This window comes from Tripterygium wilfordii, chromosome 9 (genome assembly GCF_013401445.1).
Source record: "Tripterygium wilfordii isolate XIE 37 chromosome 9, ASM1340144v1, whole genome shotgun sequence".
Taxonomy (NCBI): Eukaryota; Viridiplantae; Streptophyta; class Magnoliopsida; order Celastrales; family Celastraceae; genus Tripterygium; species Tripterygium wilfordii.
In genome coordinates, this window is record NC_052240.1 from 6,530,893 (window position 1) to 6,551,840 (window position 20,948).

At 37.1% G+C, this 20,948-nt stretch overlaps 1 protein-coding gene across 1 annotated transcript; it reads left to right on the top strand.

Moving 5' to 3' along the window:
• The first annotated feature begins 697 nt into the window (after window positions 1-697).
• LOC120005857 (importin beta-like SAD2) lies at window positions 698-20,633 on the top strand. Its single transcript, XM_038855715.1, has 22 exons — window positions 698-1,022; window positions 1,184-1,319; window positions 1,404-1,491; window positions 1,678-1,827; window positions 2,111-2,273; window positions 2,595-2,779; window positions 2,873-3,046; window positions 5,067-5,212; window positions 5,293-5,416; window positions 5,539-5,719; window positions 6,554-6,713; window positions 6,839-6,880; window positions 7,274-7,392; window positions 7,482-7,680; window positions 8,697-8,828; window positions 9,910-10,013; window positions 10,177-10,356; window positions 11,317-11,456; window positions 11,608-11,747; window positions 18,367-18,521; window positions 19,489-19,621; window positions 19,740-20,633. Exons 1-22 carry the CDS (start codon window positions 933-935, stop codon window positions 19,901-19,903), a joined length of 3,105 nt encoding a protein of 1,034 aa, XP_038711643.1. The 5' UTR covers window positions 698-932; the 3' UTR covers window positions 19,904-20,633.
• The last annotated feature ends 315 nt before the right edge of the window (window positions 20,634-20,948 follow it).

Genomic DNA, 20,948 nt, shown 5'->3' on the forward strand with positions numbered 1-20,948 from the left:
TATTGGAGATGGGCTACCTATATGGACTAATTTAAATGAGTTTGAAAAATGATTATCCATTTGGTTACTTGGGTTGGAGTTTATTATTTTTTCAAAAATAAAATATGGTATCAAAGTACTGTAGCAGGAATCAATGGGGTGTTTTGATGTCTCATTTTGGTATTTACCATTGCAGATGCTCTTTAGGTGACGCAACAATTTTGATATTGAAAATTTAAATAATTTTGGTATAGAGTATAGTAAATGAAAGCCATTATGGTACTCTTAGAACTTGGAAGGATTGCCTCCCTAAAGAGAGCCCTGACATCCTTAAAAGAAACTTATGCTCCGTTTAGATGAGCGGATAACATTCCGTATAATATAAAATTATCTTTTAATGAACTTATCAGGTGTTTGGACGATTTTTAAAATACTCGAAATAATATAAATTTATACAAAAGTGATTATTATACAATGCCGATCGTATAATATTAAAACACATCCAACTCGTTTTTTATTTTATATCGAGTTTTTAATATAAGAAATAACATATCAAATTACAAAAAAGACCTCCATTCTCACTTTAATTGAGATACTCCAGACATACCACCATAATATATAAGTCTAATATCAAATTATTTTCAAATATGAATATGATTAAATTATACATTAATTTATAAAGGATTAAATTATACAATGGATAGCAAAATTATAATGTTCCAAACGGAGCTTAGTGTTTTATACGTCCGCTGACTCTGGCCGTCTGTCCACGCAACCGCAACCGCAACCCATCACTACTCTCTCTCTCCCCTAATTTTCCGTCTCCTGCTATACATCTCTCTAAACCCTAGAGAACAATCAATTCCAGGTAGGGTTTAGATAGAGCCTAAGATCAAATTCGATTATCGAATTTCCGGTTCTGTTTCATTGCTCCCATCGCGAATATCCCGGAAATGGATCTCCCTAGCCTCACCGTGATCCTTCAGGCTGCTCTTAGTCCCAACCACGATGAACGCAAAGCTGCTGAGCTAAGCCTCAATCAGGTCCTCCATTTATTTCTGTTATTTATTAATTATTGCGAATTGATTGATTGATTCGCTGAGGAGATGCAGAAATGATTCTTAGTTGACGATGGAATTGAATTATGGTGTTTTATTCCGTTACTGTTCTAAAATGATGATTGGAGCTTTTTATTGTTTTGCAGTTTCAGAACACACCACAGCATCTTGTGAGACTGCTGCAGATAATTGTAGACAATAACTGCAACTTGGCTGTGCGGCAAGTTGCTAGTATTCACTTCAAGAACTTCATTGGCAAAAACTGGGCACCTCACGATCCAGGTTGGATATAATTCTTAGTATGTTGATGCGTTTGTCTGTCTCTTAGAATATTGTTCATGACGTTGCGGGAACTTTGTGGCACAGATGAGCCGCAGAAGATATCCCAGAGTGACAAAGATATGGTGAGAGATCATATTCTCGTGTTTGTTGTGCAAGTTCCTCCTCTTTTGAGGTACATATTGTCATTTTTTTTTCTCATTTCATAGACTTTTTCATTGATTATGTTGAATTACCTACAAATTTGTTGTTTTCCCTCTATGCCAGTAGGGACAAAGTTTTTTTTGTTGTGGCTGATCTTTTAATCTGTGCTGAGTAGGGTTTCTTCTTGGCACTAATATCAATGATTAATGATGGACAGGGTACAGCTTGGTGAGTGCATCAAGACTATTATCCATGCTGATTACCCGGAGCAGTGGCCACACCTTCTTGACTGGGTGAAGCATAACTTGCAGGATCAGCAAGTTTATGGAGCTTTGTTTGTGTTGCGGATTCTTGCTAGAAAATACGAGTGAGTATATGTTTTGATTGTTGCTGTGGTTAATTAAGGGAGATACTCAATATGTTATACAAACTACCTGCAAAAAGGACTTGTGTCTATGCTTGCCAGTGTTCCATTCTCAAGTCTTCAACTTGTGCCCTCTGCGATTAAGGAATAGGAATTGATGAACTTTATTCAACAAGTTTGGGTTTAACATGTAGGGCTACTAGTGGAATTTAATAGTACTAAATTTTACTAGATGGTACTTACGTCTGAGTCCATACTTACGTGCTTTTATTCTGCTATTTTTTAGGTTCAAATCAGACGAAGAGAGGGCACCAGTTCATCGCATTGTTGATGAGACATTTCATAATCTTCTCAATATATTCAACAGGCTTGTCCAGATTGTAAACCCTTCATTGGAAGTGGCTGATTTGATCAAGCTTATTTGCAAAATATTCTGGTCATCTATATATGTAAGTTGTTTCAAATATTGTTGTCATTATCTACATGACTTATGTGGAAGTTAATAGTGCATCAGTTGTATCGGTACTTTAGTCATTTTTGGACTGTGTAATATATGAGACATCATACTGGAATTTACATTCCACACAATTTGGTTTATTCTGTTATCACTTACCTTGTTTGTTTGAATGCTATAACCTATAAGTCATTGGTGTTCAAGGATTTTTATCAACTTTTAAACAATTATCTTGTGTGGGAAAATTTTCTGGAATATTGTATTTTCTCTTCTTTTCTCACTCATCATTTGTGTGCCTTTGTTGTTTTTTGTTCAGTTGGAGATCCCAAAGCAGCTTTTTGATCCAATTGTTTTCAATGCCTGGATGATTTTGTTCTTAAATGTTTTGGAGAGGCCTGTCCCCCAAGAAGGCCAGCCTATGGATCCTGAGCTCAGAAAATCATGGGGGTGGTGGAAGGTGAAAAAATGGACAGTTCACATTTTAAACAGGCTCTATACTAGGTACTTTTGCGACTTTGATTTTGGTTTTGGACGATGGGAGATTGTGATGTGTGTAGTCGTGCCGTGCCTATGACCTGTATTCTATTCTTATAGGTTTGGAGATTTGAAACTTCAAGATCCAGAGAACAAAGCTTTTGCTCAACTGTTTCAGAAGAATTATGCTGGGAAAATTTTGGAATGTCACTTGAATTTATTGAATGTGATCCGTGTTGGTGGATATTTACCTGATAGAGTCATCAACCTTATTCTTCAGTATCTAAGCAACAGGTTTGTTTAATATGATCCCATATATATATATTTCCCCAATTTGATGCCTATCGACTCTTATTGGAAGCCAATTCAATTATGAGTACTTAATAAAATTTTTGTGAGTTGTTAATTTTCCCTGCTTCGCAGGATCTAGGCCCATACTCGACTGAGTTGACTCCATCTTAAGGGTTTATTTATTGTAAAACTAGCATAAGTGATAGGAGATGGGAAAGGAGTTTTAAGTAAATGCATTCTTTTCTATTATTATTAGTTTTTTGCATATGCTCATACCTTTATTCATTTGGTAAAATTTAGTTAATGTGGACTTGTTTTTGTTTTATGGCTAAGCAAGTTCCGATATCTTGAATGACAGGCAGTTCACGCTTCTCCATTTTGGCCTCAAATGATCATTCTTATTGTTCATATGTAGCTATGACCAAGCACTCTTTCTGATATTGTTTATAGGATTAGCAATTCAATTTTATAAATAGATACCAGAGTTATAAGGTTTTAATCAACAAATGTTATCCTATTAGCCTTTGGTGGTTCGGTATTTTGATGTCATCAGCATAGTCTTTGATGCAGGAAAAATGGTAGAAAACAATACGGATTTGAATGCATAGATTAGAAGAAGGGACGATAGAATCGATTCAATGGATTCTCTAGGGTTTAAGCCCACATGAAATTATGTATTATGATTGAATAGAAGTTCTTTCTCTCATGGGAGGTTACAATTCTTAAATAGAGAAACCCTAAACCAAACCCTAAACCACTCTTAATTGGGAACAAATACTAAAAGGAAATAAAACTACACCTAATTAAAAAGATATTTGACCCCTAAAAGATACTACTTGTTTCACAAGCAATAAACTTCCTAATATACCATAATAAAATATTAATAAATAAGTAATTTCGTTTTTCTAACTAAGATAATGGTATCACTTTTAAAACTTAAATAAAACCCTATAATATTGTCCCAACAATAATACTAACTAAAATAAATGATAAATAAGATCCAAATCTAACTTAAAAGTCCTGAACTTCCAATTAAACCATAATTCAAAATCCCATGATCTTTGAATTGCTTGTTTCTTTTGATCTGCACCATAAAGGCACACGAATTTAAATCACAGTTTCAGGAAATCTTAATTTTGCCTAACTGCTGTGGTTTTTGATACTCCATCTTTTAAGAGTGTGGTCAAATGTGATTGGAAGTTTCATAGATTTTGTAAGATATCATGTTAGGATGCTTCATGGAAGTAAACTTGTAGAAGAAGATTACACAGTTAGTGTTTAAGGATATTTGGTTTATGGATTGCTGCTGCATTATTTGTATGAGAGTGTAACTTCCCTTAATGATGCTTGCTAGCGAAGTCATCAGCTCCTGTACCAAAGTATGAGGTTTGCTTGCGCTTGTCTAGTGTAATAATTTCTTTCATGACATCAGTTTAGGTGTGAGGCCTAATTTTAGGTCCTTGAGAACTTTAGTTGGGATTTCATTTTTTGGGTTTGTGATTTTTTTTTCCTTGTAATGTATCCTTTTGCTTTCTGTTTTTAGGTGTTGCCCTCCTTTTGTGCCCCCATACTAAAGTTTCTTTTGCATTCCCAGAAAAAAAGAGTCTGAAGAATCATCTTCAATCACCTTGAGTATAAGTCCTCCTTCTTGTGTTTTTTTCTTTGTCTTGTAATGTATCTTTTGCTTTCTGTTTCTTTGTGTTGCGCTCCCTTTGTGCCCCTTTACTAACGTTTCTTTTGCATCCCTTAAAAAAGTGTGAAGAATCATCTTCATCCCCTTGAGTATGAGTCCTCCTTGTGCTTCTGGCATGCTGTACCTCTTAGTTTTTCCTGGATGAGGAACTACTCACGTGTAATACCAGGAATTGGATATATAAATTATACTTATGTAGTATTGAGAGAGAAAAGCATTGCACATATGTTGTTGTACGGGATGTTTAACATGTAGAGGAGCCTTTTACCCTCAAGTTATTTTTAGTCGCTTTATATAAATGGGTACTATTTTAATATATATTTTTTGCAGTATCTCGAAGAGTAGTATGAACAGTTTGCTGCAACCTCGACTCGACGTTCTGCTGTTTGAGATAGTTTTCCCTCTAATGTGCTTCAATGATAATGATCAGAAGCTCTGGGAAGAAGATCCACATGAGTATGTAAGGAAGGGTTATGGTGGGTGATCACAACTGGCTTGATTAATGGAAGACCTAAATTAGAAAAGATGTTTCATGCATTATCTTGCTTTGTTGCAGATATTATTGAAGATTTATATAGTCCAAGGACTGCTTCCATGGATTTTGTCAGTGAGTTGGTTAAGAAGCGTGTGAAAGACAACCTTCACAAGTTTATTCAATTCATTGTGGAGATTTTTAAGAGGTAGTCTTTAACATTGACATCTTCTATAGATGGAGCATAGTTTTAGCTGTCTCCAACATTCTTCTCTGAAAATTCATGCATTTTTTTTATGGTATTTAACTATCATAATTTCTTAACTGAAGATATGATGAAGCACCAGTTGAATATAAACCCTATCGCCAAAAGGATGGTGCTTTACTGGCTATTGGGGCACTTTGTGATAAACTGAAGCAGACTGAACCATACAAATCTGAGTTAGAGCCTATGTTAGTGAAGCATGTTTTCCCTGAGTTCTGTAGTCCTGTTGGTCATCTTAGAGCCAAGGTGGTTTGCTTTCTACTGCCAATTGATTGTCGGTTATATAACTCTGCAACTTCATGAATCTTGGTGCTAAAATGTGTTCTATTGTATATCTGTCAATGTTGGCTGACTCTTGAATCAAGCAAATTTGGCATCCTTAATTATCTGTGTGCGCAGGGGGTTGCTTGCATGTATTTTAATTCTACGAGGCTTGTGAGTATATTGTTTCTCATTCAAGACACAGTAAATGAAATGAATATGAGAAATATTTTCCGTAATTGAATCATTAGTATTATTTTCTCTCTTATTTCATCAGTCCTTTATGTTATGTACTTATTTCTCAAGTTGATTTTGCATCTACAATTTTTTTTAATATCCTATACAAGGCTGAAGTGTTCTTCCATGTAAAGGCTGTTGTAATTGTCAAGCATTAGCAGTGGTAAAAGTAATCTTTTTTATGTAATCAATTCACTTAGGCAAAGTAACTCTTTTCATGTAATCAATTCACTTAATGTGGCCTAATATATAAACTCTTAGACCAGGGTCAATTTTGATAGGGTAAGAATTGGCGGGTCTATTTTCCTTCTTATTAAATTATGTACATTGTCAGTATCCTCTTGTCTTTCATCCTCATATCTGCGTTCCTCAAAAGTACTTTATGTCTTTATCCATTGGTATTTGTCAAATAAACAATTAGATCCTGCTGAATGCTACTGTGCTATGTAGGACTATTCAAGCTTGTTTGTGGAAAACATCTTTTTCCTATAGAATACTTGATTTTAGCTGCAAAATTTTATAGTGTGTGTGTGTGTGTTTTTTTTTTTTTATACACTTGAAATTTGTTTGTGGTGATAATAGGCAGCATGGGTGGCGGGGCAATATGCTCACGTTAACTTCTCAGATCCAAATAATTTCCGTAAAGCATTGCATAGTGTTGTTTCTGGTTTGCGTGATCCGGAGCTTCCTGTCCGTGTTGATTCAGTTTTTGCATTGCGATCCTTTGTTGAAGCTTGCAGAGGTAAGAAGCTGCTGATGGATGCATCTGCAGTTTCACTTTCTGTTATTGTAGCTGGGAGCTAAATAGAAATATGTTCCTTTGTTTGGTGTTAAATGGAAATATGTTCCTTTGTTTTTGTGTGGCAGATTTAAATGAGATACGCCCGATCCTTCCTCAACTACTTGATGGTATGTAAATTTTATTACTCTCAATATTATCATTGCTTCACTTAAGTTCCCTGTTTCTTTTAATTATTATTTGAAGTTCCCTGTTTGACACCTTGTAGAGCTGCCAAATTTTCCTAACCTCTATGAACTTTTTTCCCTTATGCTTTTTGTTAGTTGTTGTCCAAACAAGAGAAAATTCTAAAACTGAGCCCTTTTATCTTGATTTTGCTTATCTTCTATCCATTTATCTCATTCCAAAACACCTTGTTAATTTGTTGGTAATTTTGGACTTATGTCATCATGCTTTCATAGTTTCATGTTGTTGCTTTCCCTCCCATCTATGTGTCTATTACTCACCCTTATGTTTTACAAAATGGAGTTATATTCATGTGACTCACTCCCCTCACTCTTCAGAGTTCTTCAAACTTATGAATGAGGTTGAGAACGAGGACCTTGTTTTCACACTAGAGACTATAGTGGACAAATTTGGGGAAGAGATGGCGCCCTATGCTCTTGGATTATGCCAGAATCTGGTAGGAATTGCTTTTATTGAATTGTATGTCATCTTGTGGGATTTAAACTGTTTAACTGTTAACTATTTGTTCTTTTTTTCACCCCTCAGGCTGCTGCGTTTTGGAGGTGTATGAACACTGCTGAAGCAGATGATGAAATGGACGACCCTGGGGCTTTGGCTGCAGTTGGTTGTTTACGTGCTATAAGCACAATTCTTGAATCAGTCAGCAGACTTCCCGACCTTTTTGTCCAAATTGAGCCAACTTTGCTTCCTATAATGCGCAGGATGCTGACAACTGATGGTCAAGGTATGTGAGCAACTGATAGTGGGTGTTGTTGGTCGTTATGTTGTGCCGCCTTGCTATTTATGTGTGACGATTTGTTTCCAGCTAACCTTTTGTTTCACAGACTAGTTTTGTTAATTTCGCTTGCATATGTATGTGTGATTTCTTAATAACGATATGGTTGAACTTCAATTGTTTATGTAGACAAACTGGTCTCAAATTTAGTTTTCCTGAAAAAGGTAAAAGTACAATATCCTTACAGGGCACCATAGGGGTGCAACCTGTGTGCAAGAATATTATTGTTAAGCTATACAAAAACAAGGCACGACATTGACAACATTTGATATATACAAAGCTATACAAATACAAGGCAAGACATTGACAACATTTGATATCGTATATACTTCCATATTACAGTTTTTTCCAAAAGCAGTGACTGTTCGGCCAATTTTTGTAAAGCTGCAACTAATTCCTTTGACATTAGTTTACATTTTATAAATAATTAGTTTTTGTCATTTCTCTTAATTTCTGTTCTAAGTTCTGGAGAATTGGTAGAGCTGCCTCTTATAAGCATTGTTTTTCAGGAGAATCAAGTAATAGTTTGTCTTAATTTTGTCTCACTTCCAAGCAATTCTCCTCTGTCCCGCAGGTGCATATGAATCTCTAAGGGTTAGAAACATGTAGACTAATAGTGTTCTCGGTTCTCGGAGTAAGGAGAAATTTATGTGCCTTAAAAAAGGAGAAAGTAGTGGAATTTTTATGTTGGATGTTGGGGAATAGATTTTTCAGTTGAATAAAAGCATATTTTGTAAGCTGTTCGTGCAATTTTTTTTGCTAAGAATCATTTACACTTGTCAAAGTCAGAAGAGCATATAAAAGTGTTTTAACATGCTTTTAGACATTGGCGATCTATCATGGCCCTGATATGATTATTATAACTTTTTTATTTTTATAATCTTAGGGAATTATTGTATCTGATTGTGCTTTATGCTTTATTTCCAGTCTCCTTTGATGCTGACTTTCCTGTTATACCAATGCAGAGGTCTTTGAAGAAGTTTTGGAGATTGTTTCATATATGACATTTTTCTCTCCGACAATATCTCTGGATATGTGGTCTCTTTGGCCTTTGATGATAGATGCATTAGCAGATTGGGCTATTGACTTCTTTCCAAGTATGTTTTTAGATTTTTTTCTTATATCTGTTGTTTGTGATGGTCATAATTTCTCGTAGAACTGTTTATTTCAACCTTTTTTTAACCACGAGTAATTTGTGAATAATTTTTTTCCCTGAGAATTAGTTGATTGTTAGAATTTGGTTGCATATTTCTTTTATTAAATTTCCTTGGTTTTCGATGAGGTTAGACTGCAATACGTGCAGTGCTACTGATGCAGCGAAAATTAGAGAACAATAAAGAATCGCAAAATAGAGATTTGAACGGATATATTGGAAGAAGGGACGATAGAATCGACTCAAAGGAGTCTCTAGGGTTTAAACCCAACAGAAAATTCTGTATTTTGATTGAATAAAAGTCTAAAGTCGTCTATAGCACGAGAGGTTACAATCTTTTAAATAGAGAAACCCTAAACCACTCCTACTATGAAACCAAGACTAAAAAGAAATCAAAAAACTTCCTAAAATATCATAATAAAACACTAATAAATACTTAATCTCGTTTAAACTAACCTAGAAATTACGATAATACCATCGCTTTTAAAACTCATATAAAACCCTATAATATTAGCCTAACAATAATACTAACTTAAATAAAAGATAAATAAGACCTAAAACCAACTGAAAAAGACGTAAAATTCTAAATAAACTATGATTCAAAATCCCATGATTTTTGATCTGCATTAGGTACTCTCCATATATGCTTTCTTAAAAGTTCGTGCCTCCTTGTTTGAAATGTGCTGAATTGTAAGTAATATTGGTTGAACTGTGTTTGTGCTGTTGAAGTCAATTCAGAACCTAGGCATTTTTGTGATGCAACTAGAGGTTTGTTCAAATTACAGAGGGATTATTTTGTAAAAGAGAAAACCACTCTCCATCAAATTTTCATTCCAGATAATTAAAACTTAATCTATTGATGTTTTTGCCTTGGTGTTGGAGTGGAGAAAATAGATCTTCACTTTCTGTATTGCGTGCTAAGAATCACTTCAAGTAATTTAAGTCTGCATTTACTTGATGGACCTCACTTCCACTGCTTCCATTTGCTGATTCTCAATTTCTCATAATGATACATTCTTGAGCAGATATTCTTGTCCCTTTGGACAATTATATATCCAGGGGAACACAGCATTTTCTTAGTTGCAAGGAACCAGACTACCAACAGAGCCTATGGAATATGATTTCTTCCGTGAGTTCCTATTATTAGCTCAAGTTTCATTTTTGATCAGGTTCTGTTGCCTTGTAGCAGAATTAGAAATATCTCCGAGGACTTTATATTCCTTACATTATTATTGTTTCTGTGAATTTTTCTAGGCTGATTTACTCTACATGCTTTGTTTTTCATTTTGCAGGTCATGGCTGACAAAAATTTAGAGGACAATGATATTGAGCCTGCTCCTAAGCTCATTGAAGTAGTTTTCCAGAATTGCAGAGGTCAGGTGGATCAATGGGTGGAGTTTTGTCTGAGAATCACTGTTGAGCGGTTGCGTCGAGCGGAGAAGTCATACTTAAAATGTCTTCTCATACAAGTGGTGAGTGATAGGAACAAGCCTTTTTTTTTTTGCTGGAGATGTTAAGGTTTATTATAAATAAGGCAGTTTTCTGTTTAGTATATGTGTTACAAAATGTGAGTCAGGTGGTTAAGGCTACACAGCCTTGTTAATTTGCAGAAGTGATATCTTGTTCAATATGAGACATAGTACTGTTATGATTCTCCTTTTTTCACGCATCCTAATTTTTAACATCTTTGTGATTGCAAGTATGTAGGCATCCTGATGTAACACTTCCTATTATCTCTGCCTTATCCTTCTTCGAGGTTTATGTTCAGCTGATAGTGGCAGGTCACTCCAAGATATAGTCTGAAATTTGTGTGCTCTCCTTATATCTATGCCTTTTCAAATTCAATTACTAAAAGCAGCTTACTGCATTATGAATGGAATAAATGTGCCTTTCCTCTTGGCAGTCTTTTTCTTAGTTGTGAATTTGCATATGGACTGCCTTTGCTTGATGGAAAACAATTCATGAAAAGATGCTTTTGTGCATGGAAATTTGGTTAGTTAAAATGTTTTTACAAGTCAACTGAAAAAGAGGCTGATGTTGAGCAAAACTTATGGAAGAGAATTCTGTACATCAATTCGCTTGATTGTACGGACTTCCTATAAAGTTGTGCCGAGGGCCACAAATAGGCGTGGTTGTCCAATGGAAATCTCCTTGTGCTTCTTTTAGTGGAAAATAAAACAAAGTTTTCGAAAATTTAATTGAAGTACTTTGTTTCCAAGTTTTTTTAGAGATTTGCTAACTTTCTATGTTTCATTAATGCTTATATCACTTCTGAAATATCATATTCGCTTGAAGCTCCCATCTATAGTTGGTGAAATTTATATAATTTCTCATTATTATTTGAGCATGCTGCTTGTAAGAACTCGAGAAAATTTTCGACACATTCATGTATCTTTGGAGGCCGTTAATGACATTTTGAAATTTTTGTGCAGATTGCAGATGCTCTTTACTATAATGCAGCTTTGACTCTCAGCATATTACATAAACTTGGTGTTGCCACAGAGATCTTTAAGCTTTGGTTCCAAATGTTGCAGCAAGTGAAAAAGAGTGGTGGTCGGGCTAATTTTAAAAGGTTCCATTATTTTTTTAACAAATATGGTTCCGTTCTTGTACCCTTTCTTCCTCTCTTATTTTTTTACTCCTTGTAGCAAGTTTTTGTATATCTCCGTCCCCGTTAAAGGAAAGGACTGGTTCAGTTGTAAAATGTGATTTTTGCTCTGCAGGGAACATGATAAGAAAGTTTGCTGCTTGGGATTGACATCACTCCTTACACTCCCTGCCGATCAGGTATCGGGAGAGGCATTGGGCCGCATTTTCAATGCCACTCTTGATCTGCTAGTTGCATACAAGGATCAAGTTGCAGGTCAGTCGCTTTCTGTGTGTTTACATAACCCAAAGATACTTCTTCCTTAGTTTTTTTTTTTTTGAAAAGGTTTTGCAACCTAATATGATTCCATAATTCCAGATAAAACTGGATAAATGAAATGGAGTCCTATTAAAAGGTACTCGTGCCACCTTAAGGTGGAATACATAACCAGAAACTGCGAGAACACAACATTGAAAAACCGAAACAAAATAAGAAAATAAAAATAATGAAAGAAACCACAATCTAAACCACCAAAGTTCCCTCATTTGCAGAAGATATTTTCTCAGCATTCACAATATCTGAAACACACAAAGGAGCCTCTTCTATCCATACCCTCAAGTCATTCTCCTGAAGAGCACATTTTGCCAAGGAATGTGCAGCCATATTACCTTCTCTTCTAAGTTCTAACATGACAAACTGTCCACTTAACGAACTGTGTAAGCAACCTTCTAATCTCCAAGACAATCGCTCTCCAAGCTGTCCAATTCAACTCCCCACCTTTGATGTCTTCCACAACAACCAATGAATCTCCTTCCAAAGTCAGCTGGTAAAATCCCAGTTCAATAGCCAACTGGACTGCATGAAGAGCCCCCATCGCCTCCGCAATAATAGGATCGAGCGCAACCTGCCTCTTATATGTACTACAAGCCATAACATCACCATTACAGTCCCTAAATATAACACCTATACCAGTACAATCTCCTCTGGTATATAATGCAGCATCCCAATTAGCCTTGATAAAATCTCTTGAAGGTCTTGTCCAACTCAGCAAATTGTTCCCTCCATATATTATATTTGTCGAGATCATACCTGAGTCTACTTGTGCAGAAGCATAGTCATCTGCCAATTGAATCCCTTGATTAGCAAGTTGCGTTGGGTGTACAAAAGACCCTTCATGAACAAACTTATTCCTTCTATGCCAAATCAATCTCATGGTAATCACCATAATTGCTAACTCCCTTTGATTCAACTGCTCCTTTATAGAATCCCAAAACTGAGAAAAAGAGCAAGTAGTCAATCCAATCTTTTGCAGCCGTTTAATACTAGCACAACAGTAGACATCCCTAGCTGAAGGGCATTCCCACAAGGCATGTTTCATCTCGGCAGTCGCAAAGAGGACAATTAGAATGAGCAGCGATATGTCTATGTGCAAGAGTAGGCATACTTGGCAAAATTCCATGATACGCCCTCCATATGAACACCCTTATGGAAGGGGGAGCAAACAAAGACCAGATCGAATGCCACACTGCATATGACACATTGCCATTACAATTAGATGATGTTGCCAAATCTCTACTTCGAATTTCCATGGCCCTATGGTACCCACTTTTCACAGTATAGAGACCATTTGTAGTTCCTGTCCAGCAAATCACATCATGTATATACCTTGAGCCTAGGGATTGTTTTAAAATCATCTGAACATCATCATGCTCGAATAATTGTTCAAGTAGACTGGTATTCCACCAGCCCATATCCCAGTCAATCAAGGAACTAACATATGAATCCCTTTGAAAGCCTAAAAGCCTCCGCCAGAGGACCATAGAAGAGAGGACGTGGAAGCCAAACATTTTGCCATATCTGAACTGTAAATCCATTCCCTATTCGCCAACGCAACCCATCTTTCAACAAAGGCCGTGCTTCCAGAATACTAGCCCACAAGTATGAAGCATGTCTACCCTTTTCCACCATTAAAAAATCCCCATTACGAAAATACTTTGCCGCAATACTCTACTGGAAAGGGATTCTGGATTGGATATAATTCTCCATCCTTGTTTAGCTAACAAGGCTTCGTTAAAAGCCTCAAAATTTCGGAAACCCTTACCTCCAGCCATCTTTGAAGTACATAACTTTGTCCAAGAAAGCCCACATTGAACATTCTGGTTAGAGTTACTCCCCCACCAAACCTATCGCAACAATTGGTCAATATCATTGCATAAGCTCTTGGGCAACTTAAACAGTTGCATAGCATATGTGGGAATCACTTGTAAAACTGCCTTGACAAAAATCTCCTTCCCCGCTTGTGATAGATGACGATGTGACCAACTTGTAATTTTTTTCCTTACTTTTTCCAGCAAATAACTGAAAGCGATGCATTTTGATCTCCCCACCATGGCTGGTAGACCCAAGTATCGATCATATTGCTTTGCCTCTGCCGCCCCTATAACAGAAATCTCTGCCAAAGAGAAGAGGATGCAAATCTACTAAAATAAATACTGGCTTTGGAATAGTTTATCAATTGCCCTGAAACTCTTCCATAGGACTCCAAAATATCAAAAATACAATGCCAATCCTCAACACTTGCTCGACAAAAAAACAGACTATCATCGGCAAAAAATGAATGGCAAACTCTAATTCGGCCTCTTCCAAAGGGTATTCCTTGGAAGGAATTTCGATCATGAGTAGCCTGAAGATTAATACTCAATGCCTCGGTACATATAACAGAGTAAAGGTGAGATTCGGTACATATAACAAAGAGTAAAGGTGAGATTGGGTCTCCCTGACGAATACCTCTTGTAGGATATATGGTATTTGATAGTGTATCATTTACCAAAACCCTATAAGTAACCGTCGAAATACACTGCATAATCCATCCCTGCCACTTTTCAGAGAAACCCATTCTTGTCATCATTTCATGTAAAAATTTCCACTCCACCCGATCATACGCTTTACTCATATATAGCTTTACCGCAATATAATCTGTCCTACTACGTGCCAATGTACTCATAGTATGCAGCGCCTCATAAGCAACAATGACATAATCAGTAATGAGCCTCCCTTTGATGAAGGCTGACTGATTCCCATGGATAATCTTTTCCAAAATCAAACTCAGCCTGTTCGCTAGAATCTTGGATATTATTTTGTAAGAAACATTACAAAGACTGATTGGACGAGATTCTGTCACCCTTTCTGCACCCACCTTCTTGGGAATCAAGGCAATAGTTGTACTATTCATCGCTGTATCCATACGCCCAGATTCAAAAAAATACAAGACTGCTTCAAACACATCCTCTCCAACTGTTGCCCAATGCTGATGATAAAAACCAGCAGAGAACCCATCCAGTCCAAGGGCCTTATTGGAACTGATACATTGAACCACCTTCCATACTTCCTCCTTAGTAACTCTTTTGCCTAACATCTCATTCATATCAAAATCAACCGCTGGGGAAATAGAATCCAGAAAAGTGTAATCGATAGTAGTGGGACCTGCAGTAAAAAGATGAGAAAAATACTCCAAAAAAGCAGCCCTTACATTGTCATCCATCTCTCTCAAGATACCCTGCTCATCCATAATTTGTTCGACACGATTAAATCTCCGCCTCTGCTTCATACTACTATGAAAGAAACTAGTATTTTGGTCCCCTTCCTTCAACCAATGTTGCTTGCTCAAATGCTCAAGTACCCTCTCTTCTTCCTCTCTAATTCGATTCACCTCACATCGAACTAAGGAGATTTCTTCTTGATTATTATGGGATTCCGCTGCCAGTAAATTATCTAGCTTCTCATTCAACTTCGTAACTGTCATAGCTTGTCTCTGCCTATCTTTCACCACCCATTTTTGAAGCACCGGACCACATCTATAAAGATTCTTACGCAAATGAGACAAAGCATCACTGTCAGTACTCCTCCTAGACTTAACTATCCATTGTTGCTGAACCAACTTCTGGCACGTTTCCGTCCGACCCCAGGTAGGATCATATTTAAATTTTCTGATGGACCTCCTTCTTATAAAATGTCTAGGCTCCCAACATACATATACGCTGCAATGATTAGAGTTACTTACATTAACATGTTGCACCAAATATTGATCCCACCGTTGTAACCACCCAGGGCCGTCTCTAGCATTATGGAGGCCCTAGACAAGTTAAGGAAATTAGGCCCCCATCCCCTAAAATAATTTTTTTTATAAATCTGAAATCCAGCATATCTAATAAATTCAAAATGCAATATAATTAGTTCTTGGATACACATAAATTATCACCAATATCCAATAAATTAAGCAACTCAAACTTATAAATTTATTACATCAAATGAAATCAAATAACGCTAAACCAATTAACTCATGGGGGAGGGGCCTCACTTGTATGGTTCAGATTTGATTTGTTACATGGCAATCAAAGTTCTAGGTCAATGAATTACACTTTTTAATTTTTATATATGTGATAGCGTGTCATTTTATGTTTGGGCTAATGGGCTTGTTTTCTTAAATAGCAATATATTAAGATATTTTTTTCTTATATCAATTAGCAAGTACACTGTACTGTCTGTACACACCTAAAAAACTATATAACTTAATAAAAAGTGAGGCCCCTCCTCCATGAGAGGCCCTAGGCAACTGCCTGTCTGGCCTCCCCAAGGAGCCGGCTAAACCACCCATGATTGGCCTCTGCTCTATCCAACCTCTCTTTGATGAAGGCATTGGATTCCTTTCTCCGGTTACTCCAAGTAAACATATTCCCGTTATAACCCATATCGTGAAGCTGGCAATCCAATAGCGCTGCATTAAAATCCTGAATTTGTGTATTGTTTCTGAAACTTCCACCCACCTTTTCACATTGATTAGTAATAGCATTAAAATCTCCAACACATAGCCACGGAGAATCGGACATGCTATTAAGGAATCGTAAGAGATTCCATGAGTGTTTCCTTTGTAATGATTCAGGATGGCCATAAAAAAGAGTCAAACGCCATGGCTCTCTTCCATTGTCATCAATTAATACATGAATATGATTTGAAGAATAGGACTCAACTATAAGCCGAAATTCTTCTTTCCATAACAACATCAAAGCACCTTTCTTCCCAACAGAATCCACTACCAAACCGTGCTTAAAATTAAGCTTATTTCTAATCGAATCTATTTTTGAAGAATGAAATTTCGTTTCCATCAAGAAACACACCTGGGGAGACTTTAGTTTAACCAAATGGCTAAGTTCTTGAATTGTAGGTTGGTTCCCAAGCCCCTACAATTCCAGGCGAGCAGCCTCCGCCTCAACATTTTTTTGCGTTTTTGCAACACCTCTAACATCCTTCGGCCCTCTCTTCCCTTTACCCTTGAAGTCAGAATGAACCTCTTGCCCACCTACCAAGTCAGAATCTGTATCCAATATTATCTTGGCTCTACATTTTCAGCTAGACTTCTTAGTTTCCTGTTTTGGTGGAACCACATTTATCATCGCCTGCTGACTAGATAAATCATCAGGACTCTCACATGATGGAATATTCTTGTGAGAGTCTGGAATAAAATCCTTCAATGGGGCGACTACATTTTCGGCAACAGTATCCAGCAAATCTTTTTGAGACTTAGCCCCCACAATCAACTCCTCAATTCCACTCCTATTTTTTAGAGACATAACCCCCACATTAACTTCTTCCGTTTCCTGAATATCGGGGATTTTTTCGTTCAAAAATACCTCATCATTGGCAGTGGACCCATCATCATCAACCGCCACCTTAATTAGCGGATCACGAGATGAATTCTGTTCTGATCCGTTTCTAGACTCATCCTCCCTCATTGGACTTCTATGACTTCCGGAAGCTACGTTTTTCTGGCAAGTAGAATCAGTCTTGTTAGTGGCCTGACGTCTTTGGAATACCGGTGCCCTCATCCAACTCCCATACTTCTTCCTTAGTTTGCCTTAACATTGAGGCTAAATTACGTGGAAGATTCATGTTTTAACCTTAAAACACTTTGACCCCTCTTTGTTTTCTTTCCATTTCATAGACTGGAGCACTTCTACTTAGAGAAATGCTTCGATAATCCCTTCTGCCAATGTCCAACAGACTTGATGTATTTTAACCCTAGACATGCAGTGGAGGGAAAAATGAAGTAACTTGGTAAAAGAAAAAAAAGAATTGAGTTTGTTACTCTTCATTGTTCTAACCAAACATATCTGAAATAGATGCAATGAAACTCCATGCATCTAAAATGAAAACTGAAAGAAGATGCAATGAAACTCCAATCAGCTAAACACCAAAGGAAGTAACGGTCCTTCAAACAAAGATACCTGGAAACAATGTGGAAACAAATTTGTTAGTGAACAAAAATAGTTTGAAAATGAAAACTGAAAGAAGATAAAGAAAGGGGAACATTCAGGAACTGAGTTACAGTTGGAAACAATTGGACGATAGTCTAGTTGGTTACCTCTCCGGACTTAAGGATTAAAAGAGCGTGACGTCGAGAGTTCGAAACTAGAGCGGATATTTCCTAGGGGTTCCCTATTTCATGGGCCTTGCAGCTCACTTCTGGAGGCTTCGGCCCTCTTACCCGCATGGGCTTCAACCCAATCTAGAGCGCATGTTGTCATGGTGCGGGCAATGGCAATTAGGCCCAGGGGTCACAAAGTGGCTATTGGATTGGGACCTTCTTGGTTACCAAAAAATAAACAGAAAAGAGTTGCAGCTTGTGCTGGGTTGGGCTCCTTAAGATAGCCCAGTGTTTTTAAAAACGAAAGGCGCATGACACGACCCATCAAATGGCCAAGGCTCAAGGTTTTAATATTTATTTGTTCAATTTTTTTCTTTTGAATTTTTTTAGCCGTAAATGAACTGTTTGTCATCATAGTAGATGTAAAACATTTTATTATTTTGTTGATTTTCTGAGGGTTAACTGAATTGACAGAAGCTGCAAAAGAGGAGGCCGAAGATGACGATGATATGGATGGCTTCCAAACTGATGATGAAGATGATGATGATGGGTCAGACAAGGAAATGGGAGTTGATACGGAGGATGGCGATGAAGCTGACAGCATTAGGCTTCAAAAACATGCTGCACAGGTATGTGCACATCATTTTCTGAATCAAATACAAATGTACATGCAGCCTTGTTCCCCTTTTTTGTTGATCAAATTTAAAGTTGTCTTTCGTAAATGTGCTGACAGTATTAAAGAAGAGGTGGTTTTAAGGAAGTAACATATCTAATTTAGTGGGGATGTGCCATTTCAAAAGTACATGGTAGGGACTCCAGAGTTCTGATAAGAAGTAGATTATGAAGGAGAGAAATAGGGGAAAAAAGATGATATACTGGCGGCTTAGGCAGGGAGATAGATAGGGACTCGATGATAGTCTTTTGGGCATTGGCAACTCACACCAGAATTGAGCAGGACTCTGGCTTCATTATTCCGCATTTGAACAAGTAGAATGCCACACCATCTAAATTCTGTAATGAATTATTATTAAGGAAACTTCTTAGAAATTAAAGTGATAAACTTATCTGACTATTTTATTGATATGGCAACTTTTTTTTTCCTGCTTTCTTAAGGAAGCTTTTTTCTCGTAGGTTATGACAATAAATATTGTTATATGTCCTGGGCACTTTGTCTGCATGTTGCCATATGGCAAAGATCATATCAGATATCATACTAATTTCTTATAATTTCTTCATTTATGTATTCCGTCTTATGTATATAGCCAATGATGCCATGTTTTGATGTCACTTTATTCTGTCCATGTTATGGAGTTATGATTCCAGTTTCTTTCTGACTTGTCCGAACCAACTTTGTCTTGGACGATAAAATAAGCGTAAACAAATTGAAATTACAAACTATATTTTGGACATTGTTTCATTTGTACACTAGTGCAGTAAATAAACTATATTTTGGACATTATCAGTAGGAGAGTTGTTTGATGAGGTTTGATGTAAACCTATATTAAAGTTGGGGTTGGGGAAGTCTCAAAAAATTCCTCATCTTAACACAAGTATGCACCAAGGGTTTTTTGTTTGACCATTACTTGGATATTACAGGCAAAGGCTTTCCGGCCTAATGACAATGACGATGACGATGACGACTCAGATGATGACTACAGCGATGATGAAGAGTTTCAGTCACCTATTGATGAGGTGGATCCTTTTATTTTTTTTGTGGATGCTGTCAAAGGTAAGTGACAAGTCTTCCCTGTGTTTGCTGGAAACTGATGTCAGTTTTGTTAATAATTTGTGTCCTCTTCCTTCGTCATTTTTTGGCTTTGTTTTAATTTTCCCCTTTGTCAATGAAGCTATGCAAGCATCGGATCCATTGAGGTTTCAGACCCTTACGCAGACACTTGACTTCCATCATCAGGCACTTGCAAATGGTGTTGCCCAGCATGCTGAACGCCGGAGAGCAGAGATTGAAAAGGGAAAGATGGAAGAGGCATCCGCTGCTGCTGGTGCTTCATAACTTGGTTTAAGATGCAAGTGTGGCTCAGTTTTGCTTTGCTCTCCTGGTTCTTTGCTTTATGACATTCTTTTGGTGATGGTTTAATGAAATTCGAGAGTTGTTGCTGTCCTTTCACAGCATTTGGTCAGTAGTGAGCCCTGGAAAATGTGGCAATATGCTTGAAGCTTTGCTTGACGAAGTTCCAGTGGTGGGACGGGTGTGATTAAGAGAACTCCTGGAAATGGGTCTATTCCTAACCATGGTTTTGGTTAGTCATTGTCTGGCGAGTTGGGCCATTCTATGGCAGAGTGTGCCCGTCTTGACCAGTTGCGTCTTTCCTCATTGTGATCCCTGTTGTTTTGGTCTGTCATTTGTTGGGGTCTAAATCCCCTATTGATTTAGGAACCCATGGATCTGCTTTTGCGGTTAAAAGCAGTGAGGGTTCATGCATACATAATCCTTCCAGCCATGTATCATGGATGTAAATTGTTGGGGGTGGTTGATGGCTGTAATGATAAATTTTTGGTGATGTTAGCTGTATTATTTTTTCGTTCCTCTATTCTTTTTCATCTCCCCCGTTTCGTGGGTATAGTCCGTCTATGAATTTCAGTGGAATACTACGGAATATTGGTTTAGTGGGACTTGAAGTTTTGGGTTCAATACAGATGGCTTTCCAAGCGTAGCTTGCTGCTGATTGTAAAACGTTACATATTCTTTACAAGGTGAATTAGTGGAAAGGAATTGATTTGTATGGGTCCTGCATTTTTTTTTTTCCCTTTTTTCATTTAGTCCCATTTTTTGGCGTGGGGACAAAGTTCCCTGCATAGATAAAGCTTCCGTGAATTTAGTCTACAAAATCATCGTGTCATTAAGCTGTGGGAGTTTATCTTTCATTAACTTATGCGGGGGATGTTTTATTTGTTTTGTTCCATCATTGTTTTCGCTTTCTTGATGTATCGGACACCAGGGCAAAAGGTCAGTCAGTCAATGACTCAGCAGAATTTGCTCAGTCCTATAAGAAAAATGGCTAATTGATTTAGTAATTTATGAAAGAAGACGAATATAT

Coding starts and splice junctions, on each gene's coding strand:
- LOC120005857 (XM_038855715.1), top strand. CDS start 933: ATGGATCTCCCTAGCCTCACCGTGATCCTTCAGGCTGCTCTTAGTCCC. Junction 1,492..1,677: donor CAAGTTCCTCCTCTTTTGAG/GTACATATTGTC, acceptor AATGATGGACAG/GGTACAGCTTGGTGAGTGCA. Junction 5,417..5,538: donor ATTGTGGAGATTTTTAAGAG/GTAGTCTTTAAC, acceptor TCTTAACTGAAG/ATATGATGAAGCACCAGTTG.